Genomic DNA, 13,661 nt, shown 5'->3' with positions numbered 1-13,661 from the left:
TTTGAGATTTGCTGTATATTACACAATACGTATTACATACCTCCAAGACGACAACCAATTTCCTCACTAACTCGACCTGCAACAGAGATGGCACCAATTCTTCTCGGCTGTGTAACTGCTAGTTTCCCACCTTCTGTCAGCCCCGAATCGTGTAAAAATTGTGGTATTTGTGTGGACTTGCCACTGCCTGTCTCTGCCACGATGATTAAAGCGGTATTTCGATTCACAGCTCTGATTATTTGTTGTTTAAAAGCACTCACAGGCAAAGATTTGGCGTCCATATTGGAAAAATATTGATGTACTTCATGTAGAAATATTCACCAGACATTACAATTCTAGGGCCGGGCCGAACTGACGATAAACGTCCTCCCTCTAAGCAACCCACCTCCTCTTGACCTCTTCTGCACCCAAATGTATCGTGTGCAAACTTGCAACGCTTATCTTTACCTATCTTTAGGATCCCCGCCTGAAATTCCCCATATAAAACTACGGTTAACTACTATAGCTTTCCCTTGTTTGGTAAAAAAATAAAACTTCACAAAAGCAATTTTGATTTATATTTGTCATCATTTGTGTGTGTGTAACAAAACGCTTTGAACAAGGTTGCTGAGTTCGAGCACCGAAGGATCAAATTTTCAATCAGTCTTAATCAACTTCACACATTTTTATTCGTTGATCGTCTGCTTCGAACACAAATATCAGACCCCACCAAACTGGAGCTGTGAGAAGATTTGGAAGACCAAGCACCATCCCCCAGACAAAATGTCTTCCAGGACGGTAAAATATTGGCACCAACACATCAAAGACGTGAGAACTAAGCTCGAGTTTTTTACATGTTACAATTGCAAACTCCTCCGCGTCTAATCTTTCTTCAGCTTCGTGTTGCATGGAGACCTCGATACTATAGTTCTTTTGATGGATAGAACCTTGCATCTTTGTCCATTGAGAAAAAGCTGGCCTTTCATTCTCTATGGAAATCTTTTCCGTCGATGCAAACTGTTTGTTCTTCGACGCAACAGTTATTTTAAAGGTGCCCGGGCATTTTGACAATAAAATGATGTCACAAACGCGCGCTTTTGAGGAACGACAGCGCGCAAACAATCTCATAAACAAGACTTCGGTATTTCTTATGCCTCTCAAAAAAACATCAATTTCTCTAGAAACCGCTAAATTTAAAACCACGTATAGTGTTAGCTTCCCTTGTTTACTTTCATTTAAAATATAACTATATTACATTGTTGTATACTTTTTACAAATCTATGATTATCATACATTTACAAAATGAGTCCGATTCGAATATTTTCACATAATATTCCACTTAAAATTTGTCCAAATATTTCACTGAATGTACGTTACAGGTAAAATCCTTCAGTGTCGTGTGCGCAGATCATATTTCCGAGAATATTTCTAGTGCTATGGTTTGTGTTCTAATGCGGGATCATAATTAACAGGATAATTTATTGGGTAACAATACACCAGGCAGCCTGGATTGCCATGATGTATTTATCATAGATATTACTGTGCTTTTAAATAATTCGTTTTTGTAGAGGGGTAAAATTGCGGTCAGTTTTTTCTCCAAGATAAAAATAGGGTACCACCCCTTCCCCTCACCTGACACAAGGTGTGGTGGGCCACATTTCAGACTTCCTTGAAGCGAAATTGTGCCACTTCGTGATCAATCTTTTCCGCAGTCAGGAACAGAAGGACGATGATTTTTTGAATTCTTTACGCGAGTTTGACCTGGTGGCGAAACTTCCTGAGTGTGAACCACGACGTCTCTCGATGTCGCTCTCAAATGGCGCGGGCTCAACAGCCAAAGTATCCAGAACAGTATCCTTCACTCCACGCGTCCGGCTCACGAAAGAAATGTGAGACTAAAGCAAAAGAAAGGAATTCTTTCTACCACAAAACCTTCACAAGTTATCTACGGCAAGGCACACGATTATCTTTGACTAAGATTTTCTTTTCAGCAGACAATTATTATTTTAGCGACTTCTTTCATTTGGGATTACAGGGATATGAGTATGAGCTATGTTTGTTGTTTTCGGGATGAGGAGAGAGAGGAAATTGTGCTTTTTGTTTAGGGATGGTGTACTTACATCATATTCCCCCCAAAATGATAGGATCTCCAGGATCTTCTCGTTGTGTTTATGCTTTCGTTTAACTAGGAAAAGAAATTGAATCGATAGACATTTAAAAGAATCAATTCTGATTAATGATAATAATAGCCAATTCATTCGATTTCCTGGTGATCTGTGATTGAACACAACGTTTAAAAGAAGAACGTTTTTTTACCAGAACCATCCTTCGATTCCTCCCATAACTCGATACGATCCTTTTCAATATTCAGACCAGTCATTCGGTTGTGTTTGTCAAGGCCACTGGAGGAAAATTATACAAATATATTTCATTAATTCTACAGCAAATACACCTTGTATGTACAAAAATTGAACAAATAAAACTTACTTGATGATATCTTCGGTCGTGGTTTCTTCGTTGAGTTTACAAGTCTAGAAAGATATCATTACAATTTAAATTGAGTTTTCAAATTCTAATCAAAACATTTACGTTGAAAAGATGGTGCATCGTATGTGATATGTTGGCATTATTCTACCATAAGCTGCCGTATTTTGTTGCGTCTAAAGGAAGACGATTTTACAAAAGCGTCACTACTATACATCCATAGGCAAGATCAAATTAATATTTGCATACTCTGAATGTTCCGTCCGCTTTATGGACTTTCACCGAGGTCAAAAATTTCGGTTGAATTTTCGAGTTGGTCTGAAAAGAGAAAAGAGAAATCCATCACCAGAACTTTGAAATATCATTAAACAAAAAACTATATTTATTTACACTTACCAGTTCTGCCATTCGGTGTTTGATCTGAAGTGCCGTAGCTACAGAGACGTAGCTGAACTAAATGATAAAATTATACCAATGGGTTATCAGTGAGTTGCCGCTCTGGAATTATTAACAGCAGGGCATACGACAGAAATGAGTAAAATCTCTTTACGGTGCTAACCTGGTCAACCGATTTTTCCTTGTTGTCTTGAAAATTGCCATGGATGCATTCCGCTGTAAACATAACAGGAAAGTTATACTAGCAGTCTTCGTGAGCAAACATAACGCAGACGAGGCATTAAAGGGAAAAAGAAGAAAACACGGAATCCAAGATAAGACACATCAAGAATCGCCAAATATTTGTGTCGCCCAAATATTTTATGAAGCTATGTCTTTACCTGGAAACCAACCAAATTTTCCCATGCTATTTACACCAGGTAACCTAAAGTTTTTAAAAGAAACGGATGAGTATTAAATCTAGACATTCATACAGTTGGTTTATCAGAATCAAGGTATACTTTAACGTACCAATCTTTTATAAAATCATATGAACTATTATCAGGGTCGTACAAACCCTAAAAAAAGAATGAATATTGTTTCCATAGAGAGCTATTCTTATTAACTATTTTTTCAATAGACCTTTTCTGCTTGTATGCAAATTAACCCATTCCAAGTCACATGGTCTGAAATGGTTCATCTTTTTGGCTATTCCATGGTCACAACATCTGAAATGGGTTAATTTGCATGCAAGCTGAAAAGGTCTATTGGGGACTTTTCCAAAGCAACAACTCACCGCTAACCAATGGCCATTTTTTCGAAACCCAATGACGTTGACGTCTTCATTCACATGTAGGTTTAGTTCTGTATAAGCGGAATAAGTGGAATATGTTTACAATGATACATTGAAGGAAATCAGCTTCAACAATTCGTACATTAAATATCGATGTGGCAGAGTTGGTTTGCATTAAAACATGCAGGAATGATCTTGGTTAGGGGGTGTTCGGCCTTGTTCATACCAGGGTTCAGCTTACCATTCTCATTCATAGCTTGGTATTCCACTCTGGATTTTCCCGTTGTCTTGACAAATATCACATCAGGAACTGTTTTGTACTTCCAGAGCTACATGACGAAACAACATAAGAATAAACTAGTACCAAAATTTGAACAATCATCATTGTGTCACTTGAGACAATCAATATACCTCCAATAATTTCGTTTTCTCCACAGCTATGCGCTGTTGTAGTAGTTTTTCCCACCTCAGCTTCTCTTTCACTGACTGAGCCAGGAATACATATGTTCTCCTTGGAGTGCCAAGCACAAACGCTATTAACAATAAACCATTTATTGACTGCCTAATGATTATTCTTAAAGGTTCAGTGAGGTCTATTAATCCAGTGTTACTACAGGAGGAAACCTAAACTAAACTGACTTTATTTATACTAGATAGCTCTATCAGTTCTAAACTGTTCTTCCTAGAGGACCAGTAAGGATCATCTCTCAGTGTTACTGCAGGATAAAACCCGAACTATACTGGATAAAACATTGAAAGGCAACAATCTCTTTATTTCCACCCACTTACTCTCATCTGGAACTGGTTTCTGTAAGAAAGTTTCAGCGTCGGCGACCCAGCATTGCGCCAAATTGATTCGTTCTTTTAGTTTGAACTTATTTCCTGTGAGAACATTCCCTGCCGACTAGTAAATGATAATTAGGAATTAGAATCATTCTAAAGAATCATTCTGAAGTTAGCCTTTCTCGTAAAAAAAACGGAACTCACCACAGCAACGATAGCAACGTCCGAAAATAAAATCAAATATCTAGAAAAGAAAGAAGCATCAATAAGTGATGACACTGCAGGACTTCTTGAACTGAAGAACAGTTTAGAACTGATCTAGCTATCCTTAATTGGACATACTTTACCTGTCAGAATATTCCTGAGGTAACTCCGACTGATTAACATTAGTATTTTTAAATACAACTTTTTGTACAGCTCCTTCGTGAATAAACATCCTGAATTAAGCCAAAAGTCTCATGAAGATATTCATACAACGAACACAGTACAGCGATTTAGTTAGTTCATGGAAAACGACGACAGTAAAGATAACAGTGGAATGTCGTTATATAAGATTACCTGGTTTTAAATATATGTGTTTTGGGATCCTTGTGTCTTCCGTTAATGCGGTGAATAGCAGGATCCGAGGGGGCATGGTGAAGATTGCTGCCATTACGAACTCTGTTGAGGTCTGTCAGGGAAACGCTTCTATAAAGGAGAGAAATAAAAGGGTGAAAGTCGTACGACGAGCATTTGATGATGAAAAATATAACACATCAGAATATTCTTCTATAAGACATACCTTCTTACACCATTTCCTACTTCTAAATTTGTTTTTGATTTCACTGATTCTGCAAATACAAGCAATTAAGCAAATGTCAAAACAAGTGTGGATGATATCGCCATTATCAAGCCGAGCATTTTGATGCCTTGCATAATTGCCTTAAAAAATACCAGGCCCAGGGGATATTGTATTTAACTTACGGGATGGTTTCATCTTTGGGCTATTGTTGGAATCGCTAATGATTAGATCCTGGAAAGAATATGGTCAAAGGATATTGAAGCTATGAACAAAATGGCACACCGGGAAACATGCAAGAAAGAAAGTATTCAGGGCAAAAGAAGTCACGAGAGGCGATGAAACGGTGACTGAGGCAAAACAAAGCAATACTAGTCAGACATAACTAGCAACCAAGCTACTCACTAATTCATCATTTGGAAACATGTTTATAATCTCAAATATCTTTGATTCGTTTTCAATCTGTCGAATATGTTCATTCAAATCCGTAGCCGTCTGGAAGACAGAAAATTAAACATGATTAACAGATAGATGAGGGTGAACGGGATGAATAGATAGATCAGAATGAATAGATGGATGAGAATGAACGGGATGAATAGATAGATCAGGATGAACAGATAGATGAGGATGAATTGATATCAGCGAAGTCAAATAAAGAAACAGAATTTCGTGTATATGAAGATATGAACCTCGCGTGCTTTGGACAACGCTTCTGACAAGTTCTCGTAATCCGGATGTTCCTGGCAAAACAGAAAATATAAAATTACAATAAATTTAAATACGAGCATATCTAAAACAAGATTTAACCAACCGGTTCGGTTCTCTTGACCAGTTCCTTCAATAAAAGTTCGTATCTTGGAATTCTCTATGAAGAACAGAAAGATCAATTGCGATTTGAAATGCACGTTCTATCGTCACGTTCACATACGCAGTTGCAGAGTAGATCTAGTGGGATTTCCCTAACCTGAATTGGCATTAAAAGCAACGAGTCTAACGTCTGCCCACATTGAACCTAAAAAAATCGAGAAGGAATTACACCAATGAATATTCCATTATATTGTTTTACTCTACTGTCTAATGCAAGATGATTTTACCCTAAATATTGGCAGTTAAAAACATTGATAAACCAAGCAGTCAATTTGATCGCTTCGAGAACTCTTACTTTTGATAAAAAGTTTCGAAATCTGTCGTTGGATTTCTCGTATCGTATTCTCATCTACACAGAAAGGGAAACAATGCATTTGAAGGCGTTTAGATTTAAAAACTAAAGGATATGGACTCCGGCGGCGCGTCATCACAGTTGAAACAATACCTGGTTTGCCGCCGATCGTGAATCAAAATATGGTTTGAACATCTTCAGATATGAAAACTGAAAATAAGATAACATAATTAACAACGTGTAAATGAAAGAAAAATTAATTATATCTCCGCCACTCTGATATATCTTCTGTTTCTGGGCGCGTCGTTCACTTACCATCTCAAGTAAAACGTCCCCAATAAGAGAAGTCTCCACATCCCAGTTTTCCAAACATACTTTTAACTTTGAGACCATTTCTCTACTGATACCAGCTAATGACTAGAATATTATAAAAATGAGTATTTAGTGTTGATTTCACAGAACTCCAGGTATATGCGATTGCTTTACAGTTTAAGGAAGGGGGGGGGGGAAAGGTGGATTGGTTTGGGATTTTCCAGGGCGGGGTCCCAGTTACATAGAACAATATAAGCACCCTGGTATTTTCTTCACCATCAACATGAAATTCTTCTGGGGTAGAGTTTGTTTCATTCAATAAAACAGATGGATCCATTGTTTCCAGTATAATTACCTCAATATTTGAAAAGATAGTATCTATTTCTTCTATTGATAAAATTCCATAAATTTTCATAGGTTGAATAAAATTCTACAAGAAAGACAATAAAAGATGAGGCATCATAGTTTGTGAAAGGAACGAAGAACCATCAAAGATGAAAGTCTACCTCGACTAATAATTCTAAACCAGTGCAATATGAAACTTCGGTGGACAAGATTTCCTGAAAGAAAAGAAAATAAATCGTTTTTTGTCTGATATTCAGCGGGGAATGACGCCAGGTATTGGGATTTTAAAGCACACTGAAGGCCTTCAAAAGATTTCATCGTTTCGTGCATGTGTATACCTCGGCCGCTTTCGTCCTTTTTGCATTTTTATCGAGTTCTAAAAATAAAATCTATCGTCACAATACAAATTCTCAAACACGCTTAGGTATATTATATATGTCGTGTCCCTTGTTATAACGTGTGTTCCACTCTTGTACCTTTGTTCTCCTCGTTATCAACCATTGTCTCATCCCCGGTTAACTCAATATCACAAGGTTCATTGTTGTTTTCGCTTGGCGGGGTATCTATCCCGTTACAACTGAAGAAAATGAAAGTAGAGTATGTTTCGATATATGGCCTGGCAAAACACGGAAGGAATACTACGAACGTTTAGTCAAAAATGACTGAGTCGGGGCTTCATCTTTTAGATTCTGCCCCACGGTCCACGACTTGGAACCACGATAAGAAAAATCATAGTTAAAAGTCAGAATTCGCAACAGATTTGCATGATTCGAAATCGTCAACAATATTGGTATTGTATCCTGTTGACAGTGTTGTATTCCCGGTATATAAAACGTGGTGAGTTTCAATCAGTTATCTTCAGTGGTCTTCTGGGAAGGAACACGTTGTACAGACACACTTTGATAACAATGAAATGATTACAATGAAGACACGTTACCTTTCATTCAAGGATTCTTTCTCTACGACGTCCTCCGGGAAGTAGCCAACCTAACAGAAAGAAAACAATCTGATTAAATATTTTGGCATCAGTTCTGGACGAGTTTAGCATTACGTCAAGACCCGATCCGGGATTAGGTCTGCATAAGATCTGATGAGGATTAGATCAGGTTAAGATCAGGTTAAGATGAGAATGAAAACCGGCTACAACAGATCAGAATCAGAATCCGATCAAGATTAATCCAGATCAGGCAGGATCATATTAGATACATAGAAACAATGGCAGTGCAAAAGTCAATAAAAAGATCAACTACAAGCTCCATCACCATTTATCACGCAAATTTTTCTCTCTCAGACCGTCTGAACTTACAGCAAAAGAGGCCACTCACATCATGAAGTCTCAAGACTAAAAATGTCCTAAGCTGAATTAGCATCGCATTACATTCATGAACTTTTAACACTTTATTACTTGGAGGCTTGTAGAAGTCAAAATTGCGGAATAAAAACAACGTTGAATTTCACACGTCTCTGTCAAAATACTGCGCATAAATGACCGATGACACAGGAATAGAGAAAGAGGTGTCACAATATATAATATCAATCACACGAGCTATAACCGGCGAATAGCCATGAAGACGGACGGACAGTGGCTACGACTCTTACAGTCGCCCTAAGAGGCAATGCATATCAAGTAGTCCTCTTGTGAACCTAAAATATTCCTGCCATGTTCACGATAGGGTCCATTGACCGTTCAGTACACGTTGAATGTAACACTGAATACAGTTATTAATAGTTTGACAAATTTACTTCTGTGTGATCCAAATACGTTTTGAAAATATAAACGAAAAGAGAAACGATGGACGGAAGACTTAATTCAAAAATGAAACATAAAGCTCAGCAAATGACTCTCATACAAAATATTTGGAAATTATAATATCAATAGGTTAGTTAGCAGGTGATCATTCCATTTGCAAAGCGATGTAGTTTTTTTTTAAGACCGCTTCTGAAACAATGATTCAAGCCGGTTGATAACTCTTGGAACTGAAGACAACAAACACACGCAGACAAGCCAACGTTCAATATCCTTATCACGACAATCTATTTATACAGGTCTATATTCATCGTATATCCAACACCTTATGCAATGTATCAAATTAAATCCTCACCATCACAGCGCAGGTCATCATTTCAACAGTGATCTATTCCCAACTCTCTCACGGCGAAATACACACAGAATTATCCAAAAATACTTGCGTTTAGCCTGTGAATGATTTCCACAATCCAACACACTGAATTTAATTCAGCAAAGCCACGCATGACGGACGTTTCCGCCTAATTTCAAATGTTAATTAAAAATATTTTTCTGACCATGACTTAACCTACCTCAAAATTGAGGAACGTGCAATTGTGTGTTCGTATTTCTACGTTCCTACGAGAGTTATGATCTGTTTTTGCGTTCTGTGTGATCTCGAAGCGCGCTCATAGCATTTATGGTCGCTCCTTGATGATAGACACAAAGCATTGTCGTGTGTATATACAGACTTCGGCTCCAGCTGTGAGCATTTATGAGGTCGAGTTCAATGTATAAGCGACGATGCGCATGCCGCATTGAGATATTAGTTATTAGTTAGTCTTTATACGTACGGTGTTGAACAATGACGGAACGAGCGAGACAGCGTGGGGTATAATTAACCGAAGACACCACAACTAAATCATGTTTGCTACGTGTCGGAATATTAGGACATACAGCTGGCTAGAAAACGGCACACGATAGCTTCAGCTCAACCTGAACGCATTTAACTATTTAGGATGCGGAGGGAATCTTCCTCTGTGAATGTGATCTCCAGACAGATCAGTGAAAACAATACGTTTGTTTGGTTCTACTGGTTGCAACTACGGCCTAATTCATGCTTAATTATGAACAGCAGAAGCTTAATTTAAGCACCAACCAGTTGATTTCACATACGTTTGATCACATAAACGATCGACTTACGGTACCTTGTAACCCCTCAGCCGTATTCCTTTGAACCAGCCATCGTTGAACTTGGCGGACACGAGGACAACATCCCCCTGATAAAAAACTAGAGATCATTCTACAGTCTACATTCAGGGAATGTGAACGAGTGGGGGGGGGGGCATTTAGAAAGTCGGGAGGGGGGCGTAATCATTTGGAAAATAGGGTGGGGGACCATTTAGAAAGTGGAGTGGGGGAATCACTGATAGATCTCTGGTCATCTACCAGCCTCCGAGGCTCCGAACAAACATGTGAAGACGGCAAGGTTGTTAAAGATTTAAAAGAGTACGTTTGGCGTAAATCTTGGCGTTTATGAGTGGTAGGCGTCCCCCTTGTAAAGACGGAGGCTCGATGCGACATGTGAGTGTTTGCCATTTACTTTCGAAGCGAGCATCCATGAGTGGAGATTCTTACAAGAGTCAGATTGAGAGAGAGATAGTTTATAAACCAACAGTAGTTACCTGATCCAAGTCCATCTCATCTGGTCTGCTTTTGAAAAATCTCAGTTTCACGACAAATCTTTCTAGTGTTCTAAACAGAAAATGGTAAAGTATTTGGTTTTACTAAGTTCGTTTATTTATGAGACTAGAGGGCTACGGTAACTATTGACATGCTGTCTATTGACAAAACAAGCAAAGCGCTTAGAAACTCAACCAACGCGGTTTGATATCGTCTACGCAACTCACGACTGCATTCAAAAACCTCTCTTACACTCACCGTGACAAAGAAATTGTGTTACTATTCATCAATAAGAGAGTCCTTTCTCAATCAATGGAAAGATTTACGTCCATAAAGCATTTAAAAGCTCTTAGTCGAGTGGAAATACCATCATGATATCGTTACGGGGTGATTGAGGTCTTCCACTCACTGCGTTCGAGTGTGCATGAGCTTTTTATAATACAAGAATAACCCACGTTGAATCTAAATATTTGGCGCGTTGTCCAAAAGGCGAAGCCGAAGGAGACTATCCTAAGCTACTGGCAAAGATGGTAGCTAATATGTATATCCTTGACCTCGAAGTTTCCTTTTCTCAAGATGGAAACGGAAGGCAATACAGAAATGCAACTAATGCAAGGCAAAAATAGCGGGTCAAATTTACCCAGAATTTACGTTATTTGACTCATTTGAGAGCCAGTGTAACAAGAGAATATCTACATAGACATGTAAGTCTGTTCCTAGAATCGTTACTAGCAAGAACTCAGCTGCTATTCCTACTAATTCACTTAAAAAGTCTCTTATTTCCGTCCGATCATTTGTCTTTTTCCTTAATTCCATCCGGAAGAATTTCTTCTGATTTCGGAAATAAACTGTGTAATGAACTGTAACAGACAGTTACAAATGAACTAATGAAATTGAGAACGTAAAAATCGCTACAATTAGATGATAAAATAACTATTGTAGTTAGTCTTTCGTCAAAAAACGGGATAGTAAAATGTCTATCACGGAAGTCATCGATAAAATGAAACAGTAAATGACCATGTGTTTCAACACAAAGCACATTTAAATGCGATACATCCATAAACACGCATTGAAGGAGTTCCGTGTTATTTTATTGTTTCTGATTTCGAAAGTTTTGCTTTGCATAGCTGAAATATTTTGTGTTTGTTCTAACAAGAACACTTAAAGGAAAATACTCAAATAATTTCCTTTGGCAAACAATTTAAAGGCAATATATCTGGAATGATTCAAAGTTGTGGAAAACATGAAGATGATACCATTTCATTCTACATTCAGTTTTCGTCTGAGGAGAAAGCACAAAGTTTAGAAGGAAAGTGTTAACTAGAGAGCTTAAAGAATAGCCTTATTAAACAACTAACTGGTAGTACAGTATTGTATTAATAATAAACTTTGCCAACTATTAGGCAAAGGTTGTTCTGTATTGTCGACATTCCAACAGAGAGTACCTTGGTGTAAGTATTAAGCTATATATCTACACATAGTTAAGCATTTTAGAGCCACAATCTTGCGGTATTGATATGCAGCATGGATCTGTGTTGATGATCAAAGAGGCAATATTCATACATACATTATGATTTGCATTTTACTCTGCCTAATCCAAACACAACATTGTACCATACAACAAAAGATTATGCTTCATAATAAAGAACAATTAGACAATCATTATTGGAATAATACTTGCTGAACTTAGACAACAATAAGCTATTAATATGTCCTGAAAACAATAAACTAGAACAGGGAACAAGTCTACTTCTTGCAACACTGATTCAATATATCCACTACAGCTGACATTCAATACAATACAATAAAATATGTTACTTAATAACTATATTAAATAAACCTGCGAACGAAATTAACCTTTTGCCTTTGATAAATAATTTACTAGTATGCATAATTATGTACAAATATACGTAAAAGCAATCGATTAAAATCATCCTAGTGTTTAAATAATGAATTAACGTCGCTAAAAAATGCTATAAAAGGCATGAATGTGCTTGTTTATTCTCGCCGAGGCTTGTTTGTATTTAAAATATTTCCCTCCATTTTTAACTAAACGATACATGATATAAATGCCTAAAAAATTTGGGTCAATCGTATGAAAGAAATATCTTTTGAAAGTGTTGTGTCGTTCGGCGCCGAATCGACGTTTCTTATTTCCGAAGGACGTGATTTAGCAAAATTTACAAACTAAACGATAGAAAGTTGGAAATATATAATATTTTCAGCCACGCTAAGTTGTTAATATTTTAATATAAAGCGATCGAATGTAGAGCTATTTCATTCACATATTGATGCTTAATCAAATGACAAATTAAATTTGCCACTTTTACATTGTCGCAAATCATGAAATGTAAATAAGTGTTTAGTTTCGGATTTACAAATTTACAAGCCATTAATGATCAATAATCGAGCATTATCATGTAAAGGAATTCGCAAATTGCAAGTTTAATAGTTTATAGCTTAAAGTATGTATACAACACGTATAGAAATGAATTGTTTTCGAATTAAAACAGAAAGCACCCAGCAGAGGATGCTTATAAACTCTCAAAGTTGAAGCTTACCTGTCTAAAAATCGAGAGACCATGTAGGATCGTTTGAACTCTTGTGACTTTGAATATTTCGCATACGTTCAATATCGATCATGTATTCCCTTTCAGTTTGTAGTTATTAAGATGTTATAACGTAAATACTACAATATATTGCTTACTTCTTTTTGTCTGCCATGGAATCTTTGACGTTTTGTCATGCTTTTGAATAAATTTGAATATTTTGATCCATATTTGTTGTGGTTAGCCAGCATCAAAATTATTCACACCACGAGATTCAAATACCAAGACAACACGAAGCAGTGTAAGGCATCACATGTTGCAATGTTTGTTCCAATTGAACGATCTAAAAAGCTACATTTACTGTAAGTTTATGCCCTTAGTACGACGCCTTTTGCAATGAAACAAAGAAAATTTGCTGCGGTTTTGAAGAGTTTACAACTTCCGTACTAAAAACATTTTAACAATGTCAATGGATTGATGATGGCCGCTTGTTTCCTGTCAGCCAGCTATAGGATGTCTGTTCCACGATATCTCACCCATGCACGGGAAAGAACGCTAGGGGAAGAAGTCCGTGGGGTCAGAACGTAAGGTCTCCTCCTTGATAAGAAATCACAGTTCTTACAAGACCTCATGGATGAATAATGAATGAACAGTTATAGGAAGTTGTTTATTTCATTTTCCTCCTATAGTAACAC

General features: G+C 37.2%; 1 protein-coding gene across 2 annotated transcripts; it reads right to left on the bottom strand.

The window, feature by feature from the left end:
- Positions 1–1,196: 1,196 nt before the first annotated feature.
- On the bottom strand, positions 1,197–13,454 carry LOC114536033. 2 transcript variants are annotated; one of them, XM_028557388.1, is made up of 33 exons: positions 12,979–13,454; positions 10,420–10,489; positions 9,943–10,014; positions 7,946–7,995; positions 7,485–7,585; positions 7,347–7,384; positions 7,170–7,223; positions 7,019–7,093; positions 6,667–6,768; positions 6,505–6,561; positions 6,355–6,408; positions 6,157–6,204; positions 6,004–6,057; positions 5,882–5,932; positions 5,598–5,687; positions 5,378–5,426; positions 5,196–5,244; positions 4,973–5,101; positions 4,762–4,851; positions 4,619–4,658; positions 4,421–4,535; positions 4,043–4,164; positions 3,873–3,960; positions 3,635–3,702; positions 3,370–3,416; positions 3,240–3,283; positions 3,023–3,075; positions 2,860–2,916; positions 2,713–2,781; positions 2,467–2,510; positions 2,296–2,381; positions 2,100–2,164; positions 1,197–1,874 (listed from the first exon to the last, which is right to left on the bottom strand). In XM_028557388.1, exons 1-33 carry the CDS (start codon positions 12,999–13,001, stop codon positions 1,692–1,694), a joined length of 2,337 nt encoding a protein of 778 aa, XP_028413189.1. In that variant the 5' UTR covers positions 13,002–13,454; the 3' UTR covers positions 1,197–1,691. The 2 variants fall into 2 exon arrangements, with proteins under 2 accessions (XP_028413189.1, XP_028413190.1); XM_028557389.1 differs by having other exon boundaries at positions 13,125–13,454.
- Between the last annotated feature and the right edge of the window lie 207 nt (positions 13,455–13,661).

The sequence above is a fragment of the Dendronephthya gigantea genome, unplaced genomic scaffold, assembly GCF_004324835.1.
Source record: "Dendronephthya gigantea isolate DGI-Jeju-01 unplaced genomic scaffold, DenGig_1.0 000129F, whole genome shotgun sequence".
Lineage (NCBI taxonomy): Eukaryota > Metazoa > Cnidaria > Anthozoa > Malacalcyonacea > Nephtheidae > Dendronephthya > Dendronephthya gigantea.
Note: the sequence above shows the minus strand (reverse complement) of the source record. Positions and strands in the feature narration are given on the sequence as shown.